Genomic DNA, 26,036 nt, shown 5'->3' with positions numbered 1-26,036 from the left:
AAATTTTGAGAGTGAAATCATTGCCGAGCTGTGTAAGCTTTATGGTGTAAAGAAAACCCGCACTACCCCACACCACCCAGAAGGAAATGCTCAATGTGAGAGATTCAACAGATCTTTACATGATCTTTTGCGTACACTGCCTCCAGAAAAGAAGCGCCGCTGGCCTGAGCACTTATCTGAGTTGGTGTATGCCTACAATGTAACACCCCATGCTACGACTGGCTACTCACCGTACTATCTGCTTTTCGGGGTTCATCCACACCTTCCTGTAGATGCTTTATTAGGTCAGGAGCAAGTGTTAGACAAGAAACATGAGTGGTTGGTTGTCCACCAAGAGCGTTTGAAGGAGGCACATGCAAGGGCAAGAGAGTACACTGAAAAGAAATCAGCTCAAAGAATTGAACTTAACAAAGACAAAGTGTACTGTCCAACCATTGAGGTGGGTCAGTTGGTATACTTACGACACAGGCCTTTGGGTAGGAACAAAATTCAGGATGCTTGGGGTCCTACTGTGTACAGAGTGGTGGAGGTACAGGGTACTACACATGCAGTTGAGCCTGTAGAGGGCGGTCCTTTAAAAAGGGTCCATAGAGTTAATCTTAGGCCATGTGTTACCCCTGTCCCTGAGCCTAGGCGGACGAGAACCAAGTCCCCTGTCACCGTACCCCCTGTCACTCTTGACAGAATCGTTGCCAGAGCCCTCTGATACTGAGTTTGTTGTGGTAGAGGAAGTCACCTATCCAGAGTTAACTCAGGAGGAAAAAGTAAACAATGATCCTGTTGGTAACGCCCAAGATGTACAGGAATCAGAGGCTGTTTCTGAGCCAGAGCATTCAGATCCTTCTGAGTGTGGGACTGAGGTTGAGGTACCCATTCCGGCTCCTCGTAGAACTAAAAGAGCCAATGCTGGGGTAAACCCTAACCCATACCACTTGCCTCAGTCAGCCTGTAATGCAGTCTCACTCAGTCCTGAGGTGTTCTCTCATGTTTTATCGAGTCTGGGTACTGCATTTTTTCGAGAAGCTGTAAAAGAAGTGAAAAACGGGTGCTAAGTCACCGAGGACGTTGACTTTAAAGCAGGGGAGAATGTAGCCAAGTGGGAAAATGCAGTGAATATTTAAGTCCACTAGATGGCGCGGTTCATTTTCCCCTTTAGAATTTGAAAAAAGGAGAAAAGGATTAGGGGTAGGGCCATGTGATGCCAAAGGAACCTCCCCTTTCTTCACAGCCTCCATTTTCTAGATCCAGCGTGAGGGATGTGCTCTGAGGAGAGTTGGGGTGAATATGACTTTTGAAATGAACTTAGTCTGCGTAAAGTACAACTAAAACAGCATTTAGTGCAGCCAGACATAGTTTTAAAGTGATATTGTTTCCCAAATCACTCGATATCACGGGGATGCTTGCAGATTGTCCCACCATGTGCTGGTGTTAACCTTTGTTAAAATTGTTGTTGAGTCCTTGGGGCTACGTTTCGAACGAGTTTAATACTTTCTGTTTGCTTGTAAGAGGTAACAAGTGATAACGGGACATACGAATGTATGGTATGATATGTTTTGTTTTGTATAATGATTGTTAGCTAATTAACTACCTGCACCTGTGGTTTACCTCATGTTCTGTTTTACAGCAAGCCACTGCCGTATTTTATCGACTGTGTTTTATGTATTTACAATTTCATCCTAAACCTAGACCCAAGTTATTAATACAGAATAAAAAACCCCAAAAAACGAAAGTTCGTGTCCTGTGCTGCTCCATTTCGCCAGGCTACATACAAATGCTATGATTTAGAAACAGACATAGAAAAATAGGAGCAGGACTTGGCCATTCGGCCCTTCGAGCCTGCTCCACCATGCAACACGATCATGGCTGATCCTCTATCTCAATACCCTATTGCCACTCTCTCCCCATGCCCCTTGATGCCTTGTGTATAGAAATCTCAAATCTCCTTAAATATATTCAGTGACTTGGCCTCCACAGCCTTCTGTGGTAGAGAAGTCTACAGGTTAACCACCCTCTGAATAAAGAAATTTCTCCTCATCTCAGTCCTAAATGTCCTACCCTGTATCCTGAGACTGACGCCTCATTCTAGACACCCCCCCCCAGCCAGGGTTAACATCCTCCCTGCATCCAGTCTGTCTAGCCCTGTCAGAATTTTATACGTTTCAATGAGATCCCCTCTCATTCTTCTAAACTCTAGTGAATACAGACCTAGTCAACCCAATCTCTCCTCATACGACAGTCCTGCTATCCCAGGAATCAGTCTGGTGAACCTTCGCTGCACTCCCTCTATGGCAAGTATATCCTTTCTTAGTTAAGGAGACCAAAACTGCACACAGTACTGCAGGTGTGGTCTCACCAAGGCCCTGTATAACTGTAGTCAGACATCCTTGCTCCTGTACTCAAATTCGCTTGCAATGAAGGCCAGCATATCATTTGCCTTCCTAACTGCTTGCTGCACCTGCATGATTTCATTCAGTGACTGGTGTACAAGGACACCCAGGTCCCTCTGTACATCAACATTTCCCAATCTAGCACCATTTAAATAATACTCTGCCTTTCTGTTTTTCCTACCGAAGTGGATAGCTTCACATTGATCCACGTTATACTGCATCTGCCATGTATTTGCCCACTCACTCAACTTGTCTAAATTGCCTTGAAGCCTCTTTGCATCCTCTTCACAATTTACAATCCCACCCATTTGTGTCGCTAGCAAACTTGGAAATATTACATTTGGTTCCCTCATCCAAATCATTGATATATATTGTGAATAGCTGGGGCCCAAGCACTGATCCCTGCGGTACCCCACTAGTCACCACCTGAAAAAAAAACATTTATTCCTACTCTGTTTACCAATTTTCAATCCATGCCAGTGTATTACCCCCAATCCATGTGCTTTGATTTTGCACACTAACTGTTTATGTGGGACTTTATCAAAGGCCTTCTGAAAATACAAATACACCACATACACCGGTTCTCCCTTATCTATTCTACCAGTTACATCCTCAAAAAACTCCAGTAGGTTTGTCAAACACGATTTCCCTTTCATAAATCCATGTTGACCTTGTCTAATCCCGTTGATATTTTCCAAGTGTCCTGTTATCACATCCTTTATAATAGACTCTACCATTTTCCCTACTACTGATGTTAGGCTAACCGATCTGTAGTTCCCTGTTTTCTCTCTCCCTCCTTTTTTAAATAGAGAGGTTACATTTGCCACCCTCCAATCTGCAGAAACTGTTCCATAATCTATAGAATTTTGGAAGATGACAACCAATCCATCCACTATTTCCATGGCTACCTCTTTTAGTACTCTGGGATGCAGATTATCAGGCCCTGGGGATTTATCGGCTTTCAGTCCCATTAATTTCTCCAGCACTATTTTTTTACTAATACTAATTTCCTTTAATGCCTCCTTTTCACGAGACCCTTGGTTCCCGAGCATTTCTGGGAAGTTATTGGTGTCCTCTTCCGTGAAGACAGAACCAAAGTATTTGTTTAATTGCTCTGCCATTTTTGTTCGAATACTATCCTTAATTTCTTTTGTTAGCCATGGTTGGGCTGCTTTTCCTTTTGTGTTTTTGCACCAGAATGGAATGTATAACTGTGGTAAACCACTAATCTGCCTGTACAGAACATGTCTGGGCATGCCTCAGCTGGCTCCACCCCTAAGCCCAGGTATAAAGGTGATTGACCTCCAGTCCCCCTGGCTTTAAGGATCGGTCTACCAGCAGAGGCATGCTCGTATTCTTTTGTTAATAAAAGCCTACTTGTTATAAGTTTAACTCTTAGTCTTCTGGAGTTATTGATGGCGCATCGATTTTATTAACAGAAGGTTTTGAAATGGAGCAAATCCTGAAACCGGAACGCCTGGAACTGGACCTTCAAACGGCGGATGCATCAAATAACTTCGAGCACTGGCTGAGCTGCTTCGAAGCATTCCTGCAGGCCTCCAGCACTACCGTCAGGACCGAAGCCGACAAACTGCTAGTACTGAACTCACGGGTGAGCCACCAAGTATATTCGATTATCCGAGACGCTGTATCCTACACGGCCGCTATCACGATACTAAAAGAACAATATACTAAGCCAGTCAACGAGGTCTACGCTAGACACCTCCTGGCTACCCGCAAACAGCGACCCGGGGAATCGGGTGACGAATACCTACGGGCACTGAGAGTCCTCGGTCGAGAGTGCAAGTGCAAATCGGTGACGGCCGCAGAAAATACTGATGACCTAATCAGAGATGCCTACGTCGCCGGCATCAGGTCCAGCTACACTCGACAGAGACTGCTGGAGCAAAGTGGGCTCAATCTGCAGAAGGCTGTGGCCCTTGCTAACTCGCTGGACATGGCCCTCCGAAACATGGATGCCTACCCCCCCGACCATACGGCCCTCCCCGCCCCGTGGATGTCGCGGGGGCTGCCATCTTGGGACACGGTAAGGCCACAGGCCTGCGCCACGCCACCACCGCCACGGCCCACCTGCAGCCCAATTACAGCTGCGATGTCCAGAGGCTCAAAGTGCTATTTCTGTGGCCAGGCCAAGCACCCCAGACAACACTGCCCGGCGAAGGACGCGATCTGCTCCAAATGCGGAAAGAAGGGGCACTATGCCAAAGTGTGCAGGGCGAAACCGACCAACTCCAGCAGCGCCGCGTGTGAGCCATGCAGGTCGCCATCTTGGACACCACCAGCCACGTGTGAGCCGTGCGGGCCGCCATCTTGGACATCACCAGCTGCGTGTGAGCGGTGCGGGCCGTCATCTTGGACGTCACTTAGGAACAGGCCCCTGACTCCCCCACTGCCTCGCGCGAGTACAACAGCGACCCACCGACCTCAATGATGGCCTCCATCATCCTGGACCAATCCAGGCCTCACCAACTGGCCAGGTCCACGATGGACATCAAGGTAAATGGTCACGCAACAAACTGCCTATTTGACTGCGGGAGCACGGAGAGCTTTATCCACCCCGACACGGTGCGACGCTACTCCCTATCAGTCATGCCCACGCGCCACCGGGTCTCTATGGCCTCCAATTTGACATACAACAAAGAAAAGTGTATGTTTCGCACCACCCGCCTTGCTATCCTTGGCTGTGTTTGAAAATGGAGTCATCGGCCCCGACCCCGACCGAATGCGCCCCCTTCTGGAACTACCCCTGCCTCAAAGCCCTGAAGAGATGTCTGGGGTTTTTCTCTTATTACGCCCAATGGGTGCCCAATTACGCGGACAAAGCCCGGCCCCTTATCAAGTCAACCTCCTTCCCCCTGGCAGCAGAGGCCCGTGCAGCCTTCACCCGCATAAAAGAGGACATTGCAAAGGCTACAATGCACGCCGTGGACGAGTCCATCCCTTTCCAAGTGGAGAGCGATGCATCTGACTTCGCCCTGGCCGCAACCCTTAACCAGGCGGGGAGACCCGTGGCCTTCTTTTCACGAACCCTCCAGGGCCCCGAAATTAGACACTCCTCAGTCGAAAAGGAGGCCCAGGCTACAGTGGAGGCTGTACGGCATTGGAGGCATTACCTGGCCGGTAAACGCTTCACCCTGCTTACTGACCAACGATCAGTAGCATTTATGTTCAATAACAAGCAGAGGGGCAAAATCAAAAACGACAAGATATTGCGGTGGAGGATCGAATTATCCACCTACAATTATGATATCTTATACCGGCCCGGGAAACTTAATGAGCCCCCGGATGCCCTATCCCGTGGAACATGTGCCAACACACAGGTCGATAGGCTACGGGCCCTCCACAACGATCTCTGCCACCCGGGGGGTCACCAGGTTTTTCCACTTCATTAAGGCCCGCAACCTGCCTTACTCCATCGAGGAGGTCAGGACCATGACCAGGAACTGCCAAGTCTGTGCCGAATGCAAACCGCACTTTTATCGGCCAGACAGGGCGCACCTGATAAAAGCCACCCGCCCCTTCGAGCGCCTAAGCGTAGATTTTAAAGGGCCCCTCCCCTCCTCTGACCGCAACACGTACTTCCTCAACATCATTGACGGGTACTCCCGTTTCCCGTTCGCTATCCCCTGCCCGGACATGACCAGCGCCACAGTCATCAAATGTCTCAATGACCTCTTCGCCATATTCGGTTTTCCCAGCTACATCCATAGTGACAGGGGCTCGTCGTTCATGAGCGACGAGCTGCGCTAGTACCTGCTCAAAAAAGGGATAGCCAGGAGCAGGACCACCAGCTACAACCCCCGGGGTAACGGACAAGTAGAAAGGGAGAACGCGACAGTGTGGAAAACCACCATGCTAGCCTTAAAGTCCAGAGGCCTCCCAACCTCCCGCTGGCAAGAAGTCCTCCCCGATGCGCTTCACTCCATATGGTCACTACTCTGTACCGCCACCCCTCACGAGAAAATGTTCGTCTTCCCTCGGAAATCCACCTCGGGGACATCGCTACCGCCATGGCTGACGTCGCCAGGGCCCGCCTTGCTCAGGAAGCACGTGAGGAGCCATAAAACAGACCCCCTGGTCGAAAGGGTCCACCTCCTCCACGCCAACCCACAAAATGCATACGTGGCGTATCCTGACGGGCGGGAGGACACGGTCTCCATACAAGACCTCGCACCCTCAGGTGCCACCGAAAACACCATTACCCACTACCCATTACCATTACCCACTACCATTACCCACGACACACCCATAGAAGGGAATCCACATCTAACCCAAGTAGACGGCACGCCAGGGCCCTGTGACCCACCCTTATACACCCACCGACCCCGCACCCACGAAGACGACACGCCGGTCCACGCGGGAAACGGCCGCGGGAAAAGAACCGCCGCAGCCGGCACAACGACGATCACTACGGCAGACAAGACCCCCGGAGAGACTTGCCTATATGAACTTCTGAGACACTTCACCCCGCCGGACTCATTTTAAACAAGGGGTGAATGTGGTAAACCACTAATCTGCCTGTACAGAACATGTCTGGGCATGCCTCAGCTGGCTCCGCCCCTGGCTCCACCCCTAAGCCCAGGTATAAAGGTGATTGACCTCCAGTCCCCCTGGCTTTAAGGATCGGTCTACCAGCAGAGGCATGCTCATATTCTTTTGTTAATAAAAGCCTACTTGTTATAAGTTTAACTCTTAGTCTTCTGGAGTTATTGATGGCGCATCAATAACTGTTGCAATTCATGTATTTATTCCTTAAATGTTAGCCATTGCCTAGCCACCATCATGCCTTTTAATGAAGCTCCCCAATCTATCATAGCCAACTCACTTCTCATACCTTCGTAGTTTCCTTTGTTTAGATTTAGGACCCTAGTTTCGGATTGGATTTCTTCACTTTCCATCTTAATGGAGAATTCTATCATGTTATGGTCACTCTTCCCTAAAGAACCCCGCACAATAAGATTATTAATTAACCCCTTCTCATTGCACAATACCCAATCTAGGATAGCCTGTTCCCTCGTTGGCTCCTCAATGTACTGATCTAAAAAACCATCTCACACACACTTCAGGAATTCATCCTCCACAGTATTATTGCTAATTTGGTTTGGCCAGTCTATATGTAGATTAAAATCACCCATGATTACTGTAGTGCCCTCGTTACATACATCTCCAATTTCCTGTTTGATGCCATTCCCTACATTACCACTACTGTTTGGAGGCCTATAGACAACACCCACCAATGTTTTCTGCCCCTTAGTGCTTCTTGGCTCCACCCAGACTGGATTCTACATTTTGATTTCCTGAGCCAATATCCTCTCATTATTGCTCTGATTTTATCCTTTACTAACAAGGCCACCCCACCCCCTTTTCCTTTTTGCCTGTCCTTCCTAAATATCGAATATCCTTGGATATTCAGCTCCCAGCCTTGGTCACCCTGCAGCCATGTCTCCGTAATCGTAATTATATTGTATCCGTTTACATCTATTTGTGCTGCTAATTTATCTATCTTATTATGAATGCTTTGTGCATTCAGATACAATGCCTTTAGATTTGTCATTTTAACATTTTTAGACATCTTACATTTTTTTGTACTATGGCCCTATTGGCCTTGTCATTTTTTCTTACCCAGACCCTATTTGTTAGTGCACTCCTTTGTATGTACATTCTGTCCCTTCCTGACACAATCTGGTTATCCTTACCCCAATCAATCACTTTCCTGCACTGCTTCCTTGTCTTCTCTTTAGCATTCTAGATTTCCCTCCACCGGGACCCTCCTCCCCGCCTTATTTAGTTTAAAGCCCTATCTACCTCCCTAGTTATTCGATTCGCTAGTACTCTGGTCCCAGCATGGTTCAGGTGTAGTCCGTCCCAATTGAACAGCTCCCTTTCCCCAGTACTGGTGCCAGTGCCCCACGAATCAAAACCCACTTCTCCCAGACCAATCTTTGAGCCACGCAAACATCTCCCTGATCCTATGGACCCTATGCCAATTTGCTCGTTGCTCAGGTAATAATCCAGAGATTATCACCCTTCTGGTTCTGCTCTTTAATTTAGCCCCTAGCTGCTCAAAGTCTCTCAGCAGAACCTTTTTCTTTGTCCTACCCATGTTGTTGGTACCTACATGGACCACGACAACTGGATGTTCCCCCTCCCACTCCAAGCTCTTCTCCAGCCTGGAGGAGATGTCCTTTACCCTGGCACTGGGCAGGCAACATAGCCTTTGGGACTCATGCTCCTGGCTGCAGAGAACAGTGTCTATCCCCCTAACTGTACTGTCGCCTACTACAACTACCTTCCATTTTACTTCGCTCACTTGAACGGCTTCCTGTACCACAGTGCCGTGGTCAGTTTGCTCGCCATCCCCGCAGTCCCTGTACTTGTCCACAAGGGTGGCACGAAACTCAAATCTATTGGACAAGTGCAGGGACTGAGGCTCCTGCAATACTACCTCCTGGATCCCCGTACCTGCCTCACTCGCAGTCACACCCTCCTGTCCCTGAGCACGTGTCAATTCTAAAGTATTTTTCTAAGGGGTGTGGCTGCCTCCTGGAGCAAAAGGTCCAGGAAACTTTCTCCCTCCCTGACGTCTCGCAATATCTACAGCTCAGACTCCAGCTGCTCAACTCGGAGCCGAAGTTCCTCGAGCCACAGACACTTACCACAGATGCAGTCGCCCTGGACAAAAATGTCCACGAGATCCCATATATTGCAACAGCAACACATCTCCTGTTCTCCAATTGTTTTATTTAATTAATTAGTTTAGTTTTAATCAAATTATTTACCTCATTTAGTTTATTAAATGAATTAATTAAGTTTAGTTTTTTAAATTGAGTTATATGCTATATGTTGACTTAAAACTTAGCCCAGTCACTACCAATCATTACCTGCCTTACCAGTGACATCACACTGTAGTTTTCTCCTTGTTGATGCAGGTCTGTTGCTGCTTTTATCCCCACTCTTAGGCCTCAGTCTGCTCCCTCAGGTCCACCACTGTTCTGCAGGAGAAGTGTGCAAAATTTAAAATTTAACTTAAACAGTTGATCTTACTTAAGAGCTACTAGCAATTAACATTAGCTTTTAAAAGAGATTAATCCTTAAAACTCCCACACTTACCAAAGTTTCTCACTCTGTGCTAGCTGCACTCACAGGGTCCCTGTTTTTATACTGTTTGTAAATCGAGCTAGCTAATTAACTAATTAACTAACTGCAGCTGCTCTCCAGTAGCTTGTTTGTCTCTGCTTATATTTATTGGTAGTCTGCATGGACTGCAGTGATCAAAGGTGAAAATTGGTGTAAGAAATGTAAAGGAACACTGTTTAGTAGCTCACACTGGAATCGTGGATAGTGTGATGTCCCAACAGCAGCTCGCTCTCATTCTGGAATGGTGTGGTATGAAGGGACTTGTGCACTCATACTGGTTGTGGATAGCATGAGGTTTCAATAAAAACCTGATCCTGCATTACTACAACTGAATGTGTGCATAATCTGGTGTTTAAAGTCACAAAATGAAGAAGAACAAGAAAGCAGTCCAACACAGGGATCTATAGACAAGGGTAAAATAGCGAGGAAATTCGGGTGTAGAATAATTACGTACGTAACACAATTGTGCCCGAGTTTCCTCGATCTATTTTGCAGGGTATTTGCTTTATGTCCTTTGCACATGTCCATGGGCATAATCTTGAAGCTCTCGAGGGGCAAGTCTCCAGGGCTGGACGGGCTGACCGTGGGGTTCCACAGGGCATTCTGGGACATCCTGGGGGGCGTCGACATGCGGGTCCTGGGGAAAATCTGGCGACCGGGGAGATGCCCCTCTCTTGGTGCAGTCACTGTCCTGCTGCACAAGAAGGGCGATCTCCGCCTTCTTAAGAACTGGCGCCCGGTCTCCCTCCTCAGCACGGATTACAAAATCTTTGCCAGGGCAATGTCTGCCTGCCTTGGCACCGTGCTGGCCCACATAATCCACCCCGACCAGTCCTACACGGTACAGGGCCAAAGTCACCGCTCGCCTAGGACGCTGGACAGGACTGCTCCGAGTGCTGTCCTACAGGGGTCGAGCGCTGGTCATAAACCAGCTGGTGGCCGCCATGTTGTAGTACTGGTTGGTCACTTTGATCCTGCCCCCTGCGTTTGTCGCCAAGATACAGAAGAAGCTCATCAACTTCTTCCGGGACAAAAGGAAGCACTGGGTCTCTGCCACGGTTCTGAGTCTCCCGCTTAGGGAGGGCGGTCAGGCGCTGGTGTGCCTTCGCACTCAGGCTGCGACTTTCCATCTTCAGACCCTGCAGAGATACCTGTATGTCAAGGATCCTCCTCAATGGTGTGCGCTGGCGACGTATTTCTTCCGCCAGCTGCATGGCCTCAATTACGACACGCAGCTCCTGTTTGTGAAACTGGGCAGTACCCGTGCCTGCCTGCGGGAGCTGCCTGTCTTCTACCAGGAACTGCTATGGGTCTGGAACAAGGTCGCCTCCAGACGAGTTCTTCCCCGTCAGCAATGGCGGCTGTCCTTCAGGAGCCGCTGCTCAGGAATCTGCACCTCCACGACCGTGGGTTTGGGTGGCTGGTGAAGGGCAGAGCTCTGCCTGGCAAGGTGACTAGAGCCAGGGACCTGCCCGATGGCGGAGGAGCGGGCTGGATGGCGCCGGTAGAGCTGGTGCAGCGCTTCTCCTGGGTCAACGCCCGGCCCGCGGCCAAAGCCATCGAGTCACTGAAAGTGGCACTGGGTCCCGACTCCACTCGGTGTATCAGGGAGGCTCAAGCACGTGGGGTGATCCCGTCCGAACTGACCCCCATTCAGACAGAATTCCTCATCGGCGCCCAGCCCCGAAACCCCTCTCGGGAACCGGCGCCTCACAACTTGAACCATCTCTGGGAAATGCCCTCCGTGCCTTTTAATTCTGCATGGAGGGGTTTCCCGTACAGGCTGCTCCTGCACAATCTCCACTTTACCATCTTCGTCTGCCATCTGGACATGTCTTGACGCACCATTTTGCCATCCAGCAGAGGCGGGGGTCCCCAATGGAGGGCTCTCTACGCGGGAGTCCTCCCTTTATCTATTGGGGACTTGGCCTGGAGGGTGTTTCACGGCGCAGTCCCGTGCAATAAGGTTTTAAGTCGGTTCACGGACTCCCAGGCCGCCTGCCTTTTCTGCGGCTTGGAGGAGTCCCTGTTCCACGTTTACACGGAGTGTGAGAGGTTGCAGCCCCTCTTCCATTATTTGAAGGGGCTGCTCCTTGGCTGCACTTCAGTCTTATGCTCCTGATCTTTGGTCACCCGGTGCGGAGGGGAGCGGGCAGGTCAGGGGACCTCCTCGTGGGACTGCTCCTGGGCCTGGCCAAAGTGGCCATTAATTGGTCCAGGCAGCGGGTGGTCGAGGGGTTCGTTCGGCCCAACTGCCGGCCTCTCTTCCATGGCCACATTTGCTCCCAGGCGGCCCTGGAGATGGAGCACGCGGTGTCTGTCGGCACGCTTGAGGCCTTCCGCGACCGGTGGGCACCGCGGGGACTGGAGTGCATCATCACGCCCGGAAACCAAATTTTAATTTAATTTGTTAAGGTTCCTTTAAGGTTTTATTAATTTACAGACTAATTGGTTAATCACCCAACTAAAAGAGTACAACCTGAAATTATGCCCATGCATGCGTCCATTTAGCCCAAGTGCATAATTTCAAGATAATGGCAAGATATATAACATCGGTAAACAGAGGAGACAGATTTAAGATGATGGGCAAAAAAGCCAGGAGTGGAGATGAGGAGAATTTATTTTACGCAACGAGTTATGATGGCCTGGAATGCACTGCCTGCAAGGGCGGTGGAAGCAGATTCAATAGTAACTTTCGAAAGGGAATTGGATTAATACTTGAAGAAGAAATAAATTGAAGAGCTGGTGGAAAGAGCAGGGGGGAGTGGGACTAATTGGACAGATCTTTCAGAGAGCACGATGGCCCGAATGGCCTCCTTCTGTGCTGTATGCTTCGATGCCATGTCAGCCGTGGCTCAGCGAGCAGCACTCTCACCTCTGAGTCAGATACCTGTGGGTTCAAGTCCCACTCCGGAGAGTTGAGCACAAGATTCTGGGCTGACACTCGTGAGGCTATTTCAAAGATGAGCAGTGGAATTATCCCCAGTGTCCCGGCCAATATTTGGTGGGAGGACCTGCCGAAGGTCGGCCCGGAGAGCGCTGAATGGTTGGACGCTCCGCTAAGCCCGGCGGACTGACTGGCGCCCTCGGCCATCTCTGGAGGAGAAAGTCCCCGGGGCTGGACGGGCTGACCTTGGGGTTGCACAGGGCATTCTGGGATGTCCTGGGTCCTGGGGGAAAGTCTGGCGACTGGGGAGCTGCCCCTCTCTTGGCACAGGGCGGTCATTGTCCTGCTGCCCAAGAAGGGCGATCTCCGTCTTCTTAAGAACTGGCGCCCGGTCTCCCTCCTCAGCACAGATTACAAAATCTTTGCCAGGGCCATGTCTGCCCGCCTTGGCACCATGTTGGCCCACATGATCCACTCCGTGCCTTTTCATTCTGCACGGAGGGGTTTCCTGTACACGCTGCTCCTGCACACTCTCCACTTTACCATCTACGTCTGCCGTCCGGACGCACCATCTTGCCATCCAGTGGAGGCGGAGGTCCCCAATGGAGGGCTCTCTACGTGGGAGTCCTCCCTTTATCTTGGCCTGGAGTGTGTTGCACAGAGCAGTCCCGTGCAATAAGTTATTAAGTAGGTTCACGGACTCCCAGGCCGCCTGCCTTTTCTGCGGCCTGGAGGAGTCCGTGTTCCACGTTTACGCGGAGTGTGAGAGGTTGCAGCCCCTCTTCCATTATTTGAAGGGGCTGCTCTTCAATTTTTGGCTGCACTTCAGTCCCACGCTCCTGATCTTTGGTTTCCTGGTGTGGAGGGGAGCGGGCAGGTTGGAGGACCTCCTGGGCCTGGCCAAAGTGGCCATTAACTGGTCCAGGCAGCGGGCGGTCGACGGGGTCGTTCGGCCCGACTGCCTACCTCTCTTCCGCGGCCATGTTCACGCCCAGATGGCCCTGGAGATGGAGCACGCGGTGCCCACCGGCACACTCGAGGCCTTCCATGACCGGTGGGCACCGCAGGGACTGGAGCGCATCATCACCCCCGGAAACCAAATTTGAATTTAAGTTGTTAAGTTTCATTTAAAGTTTTATTAGTTACAGTTTATTTGTTTAAGTGTGCATCAAAAGAGTACAACTGAAATTATGCCCATGCATGCGTCCACTTAGCCCATGTCCATAATTTCAAGATAATGGCAAGATTTATAACATCGGTAAACAGTGGAGACAGATTTACGATGATGGGCAAAAAAGCCAGGAGTGGAGATGAGGAGAAATATTTTTACGCAGCGAGTTGTTATGATCTGGAATGCACTGCCTGAAAGGGCGGTGGAAGCAGATTCAGTAGTAACTTTCAAAAGGGAATTGGGTAAATACTTGAAAAGGAAATAAATTGTAGAGCTAATGGAACCAGCAGGGGGAATGGGACTAATTGGATCGCTCTTTCAGAGAGCTGGCACAGGCACGATGGCCCGAATGGCCTCCTTCTGTGCTGTATGCTTCTATGCCAAGTCAGCAATGGCTCAGATAGCAGAACTCTCACCTCTGAGTCAGATACCTGTGGGTTCAAGACCCACTCCAGAGACTTGAGCACAAAAATCTATGCTGACAATTCAGTGCAGTACTGAGGGAGCACTGCACTGTCGGAGGTGCTGTCTTTTGGATGGGATGCTAAACCAAGGCCCCATCTGCCCTCTCAGGTGAACCTAAAAGATCTCATGGCACTTGTAGTGTATGTGCCTTTAAGAGCCCCATGTGTACTATAGTGCCGGTAATGGCCACTCGGGCTATATAAGCCTGTATATTGTGTTGTATCAGTTAGTTCCCCTCCAGACTTTGTTTAGTAAACACCTATGAAACCAACACACAGACACAACAGTGGCGACGAATTGGAAATGGACTTACCTGCAATTCGGCAGCATCTCAAGGACATCGATTCCTCTGGCCTCCAAAGTTGAAGAAAAATCAAGAAAAAGATAAAGCTGTGGTTTCACCAGCTAGCCAAGCTGGTGGCTGGTACTGCAATAATCCTTCCTGGGTGTCGGGCTGGGGCTCCAGCGGCTGGCTCTACAGCTAGGCCAAGCAGCGAAAGCGGAGGCAAGCAGTAACAGACGGGGAGGGAGCACTCGGGAGACGGCCGGCGCTGCAAGCAGGTCGGCGTTCAGACCTAGAGAGAGAGTCCGGCGGGAATGAGTCTCCAACTGTAAATAAATAAATAAAAAGAACGGAAACCGCGGGAAACAGCGTTGTCATCGGCAGCAGCGGCGGGGAAGTGCCATATCTTTTCTGCAGAAAAGAAAAGCGCGGGAAGCGCCATTTTATTTCTAGGATGCCTAAGTCTGGCAATATTGATGCTTTTGATAATGAGATAGAGGATTGGACCACATATGTGGAAAGAGTGGAGGTATATTGCACCGCAAATGGAATAGAAGATGAAAAAAAGCTTCAGTACTGCTAAATCTAATGGGCGCAAAGACATACGGGCTGTTACGAAATTTAATCACTCCAGCCAAACCAAAGGACAAGAATTTTAAAGAAATTGTTGATACCCTACAGGAGCACTTAAACCCAACACCGCTGCTGATAGCGGAACGATTCAAATTCTTCAAGAGAAATCAACACAAGAATGAAAGTAACGCTGATTACCTCACCGAATTAAGAAAGCTATCAAAACACTGCCAATTCGGGGCAGGACTAGCAGATTATCTTCGAGACAAATTCGTCTGCGGTCTCTTAAGTGAAGGAACACAGAAAAGGCTGCTTTCTGAAAAAGATTTAACACTGGACAAGGCTTTCAGTATGGCTGTATCATACGAAGCAGCCGCAAGAGGAGCTGCAGAGATACAACAAAAGACACAGGACTTCGGCACCCATGAAATGACACAGGGTTTCGAGAGATGTTATCGCTGCAGCAGATCCACCCATGACCAGAGGGACTGCTGGTTCAAGGACAAAGCATGCAGGCAATGCGGAAAGATTGGACACATTGCACGGGTATGCCGATCTGGACAAAAAAAATCCACAGACAGGGAAAAAAAAAATCAATAAAGAAAAGTACAGAAAGGTACAAATGATGACGGACAGTAGCTCCGAAGGCCAGAAGAGCGATAGCGACTCCGAAAACAAGAGACTAAGCTGTCTCAAATTACATAATGTAATTGCCAAAGATGATTACCAGACCATTTGGGTTACCCTCACGATAGCAGGGTCCCCAGTTAAAATGGAGCTAGATACAGGATCAGCTCTGACTGTCATAAATCGACGGAATTACGAGCGGCTATTTCCGCATATACCTTTAAAAGGCACATCCATTATCTTGAAAACATATACGGGGCAAAAAGTATACCCCAAAGGAAAAATAAGGGTGCCTGCTGTATACAACGGCAAGGGAATACAAAAGTTGTATTTATACATTCTACAAGATGGTGGTCCACCGCTGTTGGGACGTGAATGGATCAGGAAAATACGTTTAGACTGGCACTCCATTCAGGCACTGATGGTGACCAGTAAGAAAAAAAACGATGATGACGTCATACCTGAACGATTAAAAGACATCTTGGCCAACGCCAAAGAAGTGTTTCAAGAGAAACTAGGAACCTTGAAAGGCATCACCGCCTCAATAAAAGTGGAAGATGCAGCAATTCCCAAGTTTTTTAAGGCAAGACCGGTGCCATACGCAATTCGTCCAGCAGTCGAGGCAGAGCTGGAGAATTTGGAAAAGGCTGGCGTATTATCCAAAATAGATTGGAGCGAGTGGGCAACACCCATCGTTCCAGTCATGAAGAAAGCATTGAATAATGATAAATCTGAAGAACAGAGAAAAATTCGCATCTGTGGAGACTTCAAGGTGACTGTAAACCCGGTCCTTCACACGGTACAGTATCCTCTTCTGAGGATAGAAGATATTTTCGCCTCACTATCTGGAGGGAAACGTTTCACCAAAATTGACTTGGCACAGGCATATCTACAGATGGAGGTTGAAGAGGCCTCTAAAAAATCTCACGATAAATACACACAAAGGTCTGTACCAGTACAATCGACTGGTTTTCGGAGTAGCATCCGCTCCAGCTATCTGGCAAAGAGCTATGGAGCAAGTCCTCCAAGGGATTCCGGGGACTCAATGCTACCTAGACGACATCCTTGTAACAGGAGAAAACGACAACGAGCACCTTGCCAATTTGGAGCAGGTGCTCACTAGGCTGAGAGAACGGGGCCTCCGAGCAAATCGCACCAAGTGCGAATTTTTCCAAAATCAAATATCATATTGTGGCCACATAATTAATAAGGAAGGGTTGCATAAGTCACCTGAAAAAATTGAAGCGGTCATAAAAGCCCCAGCACCTGAAAATGTTTCACAATTAAGGTCGTTCCTGGGATTAATAAATTACTATCATAAATTTTTACCGAACTTATCAACTCTTCTACACCCTCTTAATGAACTGCTACAAACAGGAGTAATTTGGAAATGGAGCGAAGACTGTAAATGTGCCTTCCATAAATGCAAAGACTTAATCACGTCCAAAGAAGTTTTGGCTCATTACAACCCATCACTGCCAATCAGACTGGCGTGCGATGCATCCCCTTACGGCGTAGGAGCAGTATTATCGCATAAATTCCCTGATGGCTCGGAACGGCCGATAGCTTTTGCATCACGCTCATTGAACTCAGCTGAGCGTAACTATGCCCAAATCGACAGGGAAGCACTCAGCCTGGTATGGGGAGTGAAGAAATTCAACCATTACCTACACGGACAAAAATTTACCTTGTTGACTGACCATCAACCCCTCATCTCCATATTCAACCCTAAAAAGGGTGTTCCCATTATGACAGCGCAAAGGCTACAGAGGTGGTCCCTTTTTCTAGGGGCACACCAATACAACATAGAATACAAAGGATCAAAACAGCATGGGAATGCTGACGGGTTATCGCGCCTACCGTTGCCAACGGTAGAAGAAGCACCTACCGTAGACCCAGTGGAGATTTTCCACTCTACCATAGTCGAATGTCTACCAGTAACAAATTCTGCCATTGAAAGGGAAACTAGAAATGACCCAACTCTCTCACGAGTCTACGATTTAACAGTGAAGGGATGGCCAGCACATGGCGAACCACTGTTGCCAGCATTCTTGCAAAGAAGAGAACAGCTGTCAGTGTGCCGAGGAACCTTGATGTGTGGATCCAGAGTGGTGATTCCACCCAAACTCCAGGATAAAGTTCTAAAGGAGCTTCACGGGGGGCATCTGGGTGGAGTGAAAATGAAGAACCTAGCCAGGGCGTTTGTATGGTGGCCAGGTATCGATGGAGACATCAAAGAAATGACCAAGAGCTGCCTAGGATGCCAGAAGGTCCAAAACGCTCCACCCCAATCCCCTCTACATCCATGGGAGTAGCCCTCATCTCCCTGGCAAAGGGTACACGTCGACTTTGCTGGTCCATTTATGGACTCAATGTTCTTAATTGCGGTTGATGCACACTCCAAGTGGCCGGAGGTAATAAAGATGTCCTCCACCACCACGGAAAAAACCATCACAGTATTAAGGACCATATTTGCCAGGAATGGGCTGCCGGAACAGATCTGTTCTGATAATGGACCGCAATTTGTGTCCGAAGAATTCAGGAAGTTCTTAAAAAACAATAGGGTTAAGCACTACACGTCCGCCCCATACCATCCCGCCACCAATGGATTGGCTGAAAGGTTTGTCCAGACCTTCAAGAAGGCCATAAAGGCCATGGGTAATGAAGACATAAAACTTCAGCACAAGGTGGATAACTTCTTATTCGCATACAGGAATGCAACACATATGGTTACCAACCAAACTCCCGCCATGATGTTCTTCAATAGAAGCCTAAGATGCCGGCTGGATTTGATCAAGCCCAACATCAGGAGGGACGTGGAGAACCGGCAATTTCAAGGCATGAATGAAAGGCCAACTAGAACCTTCCAGATAGGTCAACAAGTTTTGGCCCGGGACTACCGTACCGAGAAATGGCAGCCTGGAACTATCTGCACACGACTAGGACCGCTGATGTATACCGTGGACATCGGAGAAAGCATAATAAGGCGCCATGCTGACCAAATCATAGAGTCATCCGAAAAGCGACAACCTACACGACAACTCTATACGCCTAACGATGAAGTAGAGATACCCATATCTACCTCCGATCCGGTGATACTGGAACCCGATGAAACCGACACTGGCATTCAAGCCGAATCAGCCTTGCCAAAAGAACCTACTACACCACCAGAAACTACTACACCACCGAGGCGTTATCCGGACCGAGTCAGGAAGCCTCCAGAGAGACTGACTTACAATTAATTAACTGCAGCAATGTGTAGATTATATTTCTTGTAACATGTAATTAATAATTACTTAAAATATTATGTACTGGTTGGCTAAAAGGGGAGGAATTGTAGTGTATGTGCCTTTAAGAGCCCCATGTGTACTGTAATGCCGGTAATGGCCACTCGGGCTATATAGCCTGTATATTGTGTTGTATCAGTTAGTTCCCCTCCAGACTTTGTTTAGTAAACACCTATGAAACCAACTCCTGTCTTCAGTGTCTCTATCAACACACAGACACAACAGCACTATTTCTAAGAAGAGCAGGGGAGTTTGAAGAAGAGCAGGGGAGTTCTCCCTGGTATCCTGGACAGTATTCAACTCTCAACCAACATCTCTAAAAACAGATTATCTGGTCATTATCACATTGCCGTTTGTGGGAGCTTGCTGTGCGCAAATTGGTTCCTGCGTTACCTACATTCCAACAGTGACTACACTTCAAAAAAAGTACTTCATTGGCTGTGAAGTGCTTTGAAACGCCCTGAGTTTGTGAAAGATGCTGTATATAAGAACATAAGAAATAGGAGCAGGAGTCGGCCGTTTGGCCCCTCGAGCCTGCTCCACCATTCAATATCATGGCTGATCTTCTACCTCATCTCCACTTTCCCGTACTATCTCAATATCCCTTGATTCCCTTAATATTCAAAAATCTATTGATCTCTGTCTTGAATATACTCAACGACTGAGCCTCCACAGCCCTCTGGGGTAGAGAATTCCAAAGATTCACCACCCTCTGTGTGAAGAAATTTCTCCTTATCTCAGTCCTAAATGGCCGACCCCTTATTCTGAAACTGTGACCCCTGGTTCTAGACTCCCCAGCCAGGGGAAGCATCCTCCCTGCATCTACCCTGTCAAGCCCTGTAAGTATTTTATATGTTTCAATGAGATCAACTCTCATTCTTCTAAACTCTAGAGAATATAGGCCTAGTCTACTCAATCTGTCCTCATTGGACAATCCCCCCCATCCCAGAAACCAGTCTGGGTCTGGTGAACCTTTGTTGCACTCCCTCTATAGCAAGTGTATCCTTCCTTAGGTAATGAGACCAAAACTATACACAATACTCCAGGTGTGGTCTCACCAGGGCCCTATATAATTGCAGTAAGACGTCTTTACTCTGATACTCAAATCCTCTTGTAATAAAGGCCAACATACCATTTGCTTTCCTAATTGCTTGCTGTACCTGCATGCTAACTTTCCATGATTCGTGTACAAGGACACCCAGGTCCCGCTGAACACCAACATTTCCCAATCTCTCACCATTTAAAAAATACTCTGCTTTTCTATTATTCCTACCAAAGTGGATAACTTCACATTTCTCCAGATTATATTCCATTTGCCATGATCTTGCCCATTCACTTAGCCTGTCTATATCCCCTTGAAGCCTCCTTGCATCCTCCTCACAACTTACATTCCCACCCAGCTTTGTATTATCAGCAAACTTGGATACATTACACTTGGTCCCCTCATCCAAACCATTGATGTAGATTGTGAATAGCTGAGGCCCAAGCACTGATCCTTGCGGTACCCCACTAGTTACAGCCTGCCAGCCCAAAAATGACCCGTTTATTCCTACTCTGTTTTCTGTCCGTTAACCAATCCTCAATCCATGCTAGTATTTACCCCCGGTCCCATGAGCCCTAATTTTGTTTAATAACTTCTTGTGTGGCACCTTATCGAGTGCCTTCTGAAAATCCAAATACAGGAAACTTTGGTTTAACCGGAGGTTGTATGTCCGGAAAACTCGCTCTACCGGCAGAATTCACCCCCCGAAAACAGCGCCCGAGTAACCAGCAATGTTGCCGGTTCCGAGTCCGAGTCTCCAACGGTTGCCGAGTTCGTCAGTGGGGGTAGTTCTATAAACTGCCACTACTCGGCCTCTTGGCGCCAGCGGAACTCGGAACACCTCAGAAACCCTGCATCAGGAATCTCACCCTCCCACGCTGCCGGTAGCCTCTTCTGATCCGCCATTTTTTGGGGTTCCAGTACAGTACTGTGTGTCTCCCACGCTGCCGGTAGCCTCTTCTGATCCGCCAGTTTCTGGGGTTCCAGTCCAGTACTGTGTGCCTCCCACGCTGCCGGTAGCCTCTTCTGATCTGCCAGTTTTTGGGGTTCCAGTACAGTACTGTGTGTCTCCAACGCTGTTGCAACTCATTGGACTGCGTTATGGAAATCCCAAAAGTTGATCCAACCAAAAGGAAGAGAGTGGTGTTAACTTTAAAGCAGAAAATTGATATATGCAAACGACTAGAAATGGGAGCGCAGCGTATGCACATTATGAAAGAATTCAAAATCGGTTCGTCAACAACGTACGACACCAAAGCGCAGAAGGATAAGCTGCTCAAGTTTTATGCAAGCTCGGAGACATCTAAGAGTGTAGAGAAATGGCGCACGCTTCGTAAGCCTACGCTTGAAGAGCTGGATACCGTGCTTTATGAGTAGTTTGCTCTGAAGCGCTCAGAGGGTGTTCCGATTTCCGGACCCATGCTAATATAAAAAGCGAAGGATATTTATGCAAAGATGGAGCTCACTGACAAGTGTGCTTTCTCTGATGGATGGCTATCGTGCTTCAAGGCACGGCATGGGATACGACGACTCGATGTTTGCGGGGAGAAGAAATCAGCTGATCACGACGCCGCAGAAGAATACTGCGATTATTTCAATCGGATTGTGCAGCAACATGATTTGTCACCAGCACAGCTATACAATGCCGATGAAACGGGCTTATTTTGGAGGTTTTTGCCAGAATCAACACTTGCTGGGGCTAGTGAGGCTAATGCTTCAGGTTACAAGAAAAATAAAGATCGTGTAACCGTGCTAGCATGTGCGAACGCTGCTGGATCACACCGGGTTAAACTTCGTCATTGGGAAGTATAAAAATCCCCGTGCATTTAAAAATGTGAGGCACTTACCTGTTGAGTACAAAGCTCAAGCAAATGCTTGGATGGATAAGGAAATCTTTTCAAATTGGTTCCATCATACTTTTGCTCCATCTGTGAGGGAACATTTCCGTAGAATAAGGAAACCTGAAGATAGCAAATGCATTTTATTGCTGGATAATTGTAGAGCCCATCCGCATGAATCCGAGTTGGTTTCTGGAAATATTTTCACCATTTCTTTGCAACCAAATGTAACTTCTCTCATACAACCCATGGACCAGGGCGTTATCCAAAATCTCAAGTGTCATTACAAGAAAGACTTCCTACGTAGACTGATAAGCCAAGATGACAATACAGGTATTCATGCATTTCAGAAGGAATACAATCTTAAAGATGCCATCTTTAATGTTGCATGTTCCTGGAAATTGGTGAAAGGTCACACTTTGAGACAAGCCTGGTGCAAATTGTGGCCTTCTGTAATGTTTGCTGAAGGTTCTTCTTCAGAGGAGGAATTTCGTGGGTTCAATGTTCGTCCGCGGAAGACTGCAGTAATGGAAATGGCTGACATGGTGAAAGATGTAGGCCCAGCAAACCCTCTACATCACCTCAGTGAAAGTGATATTGAGCAGTGGGTTGATGCCGATAGAGAAGTTGCTGTTGTGCATTTGCTAAGTGATGATGAAATAATGGAGAATGTTTGAATCCAAGGAAAGAAAAGGAAAGTGTGATGGAAAATGAAGACGATGAGATTTCTGAAGTGAATAAGATTTCTTGGGCTAAAGCTGCAGCAGATCTTGCTTCATTCATCAAATTTGCTGAAAGCCGTTCTTGCTATTCTGCCCAAGAAGTTATGCAGCTCCATATTCTGCAGTCTACCTTTCTGCAAAGAAGGCAAGAGTCCACTAAGCAAGCAGACATTCGGGACATGTTTAAGAAAGCTTCCAAAAGAGTTGGAGCATTGGAAGTGCCTGAAGAATCTGTTGAAGTGCATGATCCTGATGAACCAGTTGGCTTGGAATAAGTGTACAGTCAACCACCGTACAGTACTTTATACTGTACTGTACAGTCGTTTAAGTTTTGGTGCACTGCGCAGTCGTTTATAAGTTTTGTTTTACTGTTAAGTTATTAAAGAGTTATGGATTACCATCAACTGGCAGTACTGTACTTAATCAAGCATCTTTCACCATCCAGTTAACACAACATTCTGTAGGTGAGTACCCAATTACTGTATATTGCACATTTCTTGATTTTTAAATTTTTCTTAGTTAAAAACAGCCTGGGTAGATAATCCGCTCACCACTCCGGAACTTTTGATAGATCGGCATCACGCCGGTCCCGTCGGTGCCGGATATCAGAACTTTTCCTGTACACCACATCCACTGGTTCCCCCTTATCTATTCTGCTAGTTGCAACCTCAAAAAACACCAACAGATTTGTCAAACATGACTTCCCTTTCTTAAATCCGTGTTGACTCTGTCCAATCCTATTATTATTTTCTAAGTGCCCTGCTACCACGTCCTTAATAATAGATTCGAGCATTTTCCTACTATTGATGTCAGGCTAACTGGTCTAGTTCCCCATTTTCTCTCCCCCTCCTTTCTTAAATAGTGGGGTTACATTTGCTACCTTCCAATCCGTGAGAACTGTTCTAGAATCTATGGGATTTTGGAAAATGACAACCAATGCATCCACTCGCTATAGCCAATTCTTTCAAAACCCTAGGATGTAGGCCATCAGGTCCAGGGGATTTATTGCTTTTCAGTCCTATTAATTTCTCCAGTACTACTTTTTTACTAATACTAATATCTTTCAGTTCCTCATTCTCGCTAGACCCTTCGTTGTCCACTACTTCTGGGAAGTTTTTTGCATCTTTTTTCATGAAGACAGACACAAAGGGGGGGATTTTAACTCGGGTGCGGGATGGTGTCGTGTTATCTGAATTTCGTGTTTTCCACACGAATCTAAATGGATGTGGGAGATTGATGCAATTTTAACTTGTCCAATTGATTTCCAACGTGTGGGAACCCTTTGCAAATGGGGTTTTCATGACTGAAAGTCGCCTCCAATGACGTCATCATTGCTGCTGCATTGAAGGTCTACAGCAAGCCTTGCTTCTTCTGCAGGCTTCCAAGTTTTTTGCCTGTGGAGTGTGAGGGACCTGCAGGAAAGATGACTAGCGGGAGACCCAGATCAGCTCCTCGCTTTGATGAGTTGGCACTGCAGGCATTAGAGGATGGGGCTAGGGCCAACAGGGAGGTGCTCTTACCTTCCTCAGGCAGGAAGAGGTCTCCCAAGCAGACCAACACAGTGTGGATGCAGGTGGCGGAGGAGGTCAACTCCTTGGGAGTCACCTGCAAAACCTGGATATAGTGCAGTAAAAGATTTCATGACATTCTGCGCACTGGAAAAGTGAGTATGAATTTCCCATTGCCTTTCCTCACCAGCACTCAGCTTTAGCAATCTCTTCCTCCACATCCCACTTGACACTGACATCCATGCACCCTTACCTATTCCCCCTCTCTCTATGCTCACATTCACATAACTATTCGACCATGCAGCCCTCACACTCCCCATCACTCTGATGCCTTGAACACAACTGACAACACACAGGGAGCGCCCTTGGTCTTGCAACCTCACTCCATCTTTGTCTCCTTCTAAGTATCTATGCTATACAATCTCTACACTCACTCCTTCATTCTCACTCAACCTCCACTTGTCTTCCTCATTGCAGGAAAAGAGAGCTCACGACAAAAGAGAGCAAGCGAAAACAGGAGGAGGGACAGCCTCAGTAGCCCACCTGACCCCCTGGGAGGAGGCAGTATTGGAAATTATGGGAATAGAGGATGATGCGCACGTGGGGGACGGACAGACGGGTGCAACACAGCAAGCTGGTGACAGAAAAGTTTCCCATCTCGCTCTTTGACATTGCATGAGTCACTGATAATGATTGTGAAGCTCTAACAGATGGACTTATGAGCATCTGCAAAAAGCTATGTTCATGTAGCCTTTGCATCACATCTCTGACTCTTTCCTTTACTCCCCCACAGGACCATCACAAGCATCCGTCCCCCCTAGCCAGGAAGAAGAGGCTGAGCAGCCAGACTCCTCAGAGGAAGATGCAACCTCTGAAGGCGCAGCGTCAGCAGAATTCTGCGCACCCAGCACCGTAGTGTTGTCACCTGGTGTATCACAGCTCACAAGTGAGCATCAGCAGATTGTGGAGACAGGGACAGCAGTGGAGAGTCCTAGTCGGAGGGCGCAGGAATCTGCCAGCTCGGCTCAGCAGCATGTCGACCCTCTGCCTCTGGGTTCATCCATGAGATCACAGATGATGGAACTCCAGGCACAGATGCAGGAGTCTCTGGCAGGTTTTGTCTCTAGGGTCGCTGCGAGTGTGGAGCGAATGGAGGAGCCCATAGCGAACATGAGCAGAGCCTTTGTGGAGTCAATGGCGCATGAACGCATCACCACGGAAAGGATGGTTACCTCCGTGGAAAGGATTGCTAGCTCCGTGGTAAGGCTGGCTACCGTAGAGGAAAGGATGGCTACGGTAGAGGAAAGGATGGCTACGGCCATGGAGGAGCTTAGTCGCCAGGGTATGGAAAACATGGTCATTGTTGATAGAAACATAGAAGATAGGAGCAGGAGTAGGCCATTCGGCCCCTCGAGCCTGCTCCACCATTCAATGAGATCATGGCTGATCATCCAAATTCAGTACCCTGTCCCTGCCTTCTCTCCATATCCCTTGATCCCTTTAGCCTTAAGAAATATATCCAACTGTCTTCTGTGGTAGAGAATTCCACAGGTTCACCACTCTCTGGGTGAAGAAATTCCTCCTCATCTCTGTCCTAAATGGCTCACCTCTTATCCTTAGACTGTGACCCCTGGTTCTGGACTCCCCGACCATCGGGAACATCCTTCCTGCATCTCGTCTGTCCAGTCCTGTTAGAATTTTATAAGTTTCAATGAGATCCCCTCTCATTCTTCTAAACTCCAGCGAGTACAAGCCCAATCGACCCAATCTCTCCTCATACGTCATTCCTGCCATCCCAGGTATCAGCCTGGTGAAACTTTGCTGAACTCCCTCCATGGCAAGAACATCCTTCCTCAGATAAGGCGACCAAAACTGCACACAATACTCAAGATGTGGTCTCATCAAGGCCCTGTATAACTGCAGCAAGACATCCTTGCTCCTGTACTCGAATCCTCTCGCTACGAAGGCCAACATACCATTTGCCTTCTTAACTGCCTGCTGCACCTGCATGCTTACCTTCAGCGACTGGTGCACAAGAACACCCAGGTCTCGTTGCACTTCCCCCTTCTCCCAATCTATTGCCATTCA

The 26,036-nt window shown here is 48.1% G+C and overlaps 1 protein-coding gene across 1 annotated transcript; it reads left to right on the top strand.

Moving 5' to 3' along the window:
* Positions 1 to 3,837: 3,837 nt before the first annotated feature.
* LOC147096120 (uncharacterized) lies at positions 3,838 to 4,839 on the top strand. The gene is made up of 2 exons (XM_085973779.1): positions 3,838 to 4,381; positions 4,472 to 4,839. Exons 1-2 carry the CDS (start codon positions 3,838 to 3,840, stop codon positions 4,837 to 4,839), a joined length of 912 nt encoding a protein of 303 aa, XP_085829905.1.
* Positions 4,840 to 26,036: the final 21,197 nt, after the last annotated feature.

The sequence above is a fragment of the Somniosus microcephalus genome, unplaced genomic scaffold, assembly GCF_052327205.1.
Source record: "Somniosus microcephalus isolate GS21.2 unplaced genomic scaffold, FLI_Smic_1.0 unresolved_chr1, whole genome shotgun sequence".
Lineage (NCBI taxonomy): Eukaryota > Metazoa > Chordata > Chondrichthyes > Squaliformes > Somniosidae > Somniosus > Somniosus microcephalus.
Note: the sequence above shows the minus strand (reverse complement) of the source record. Positions and strands in the feature narration are given on the sequence as shown.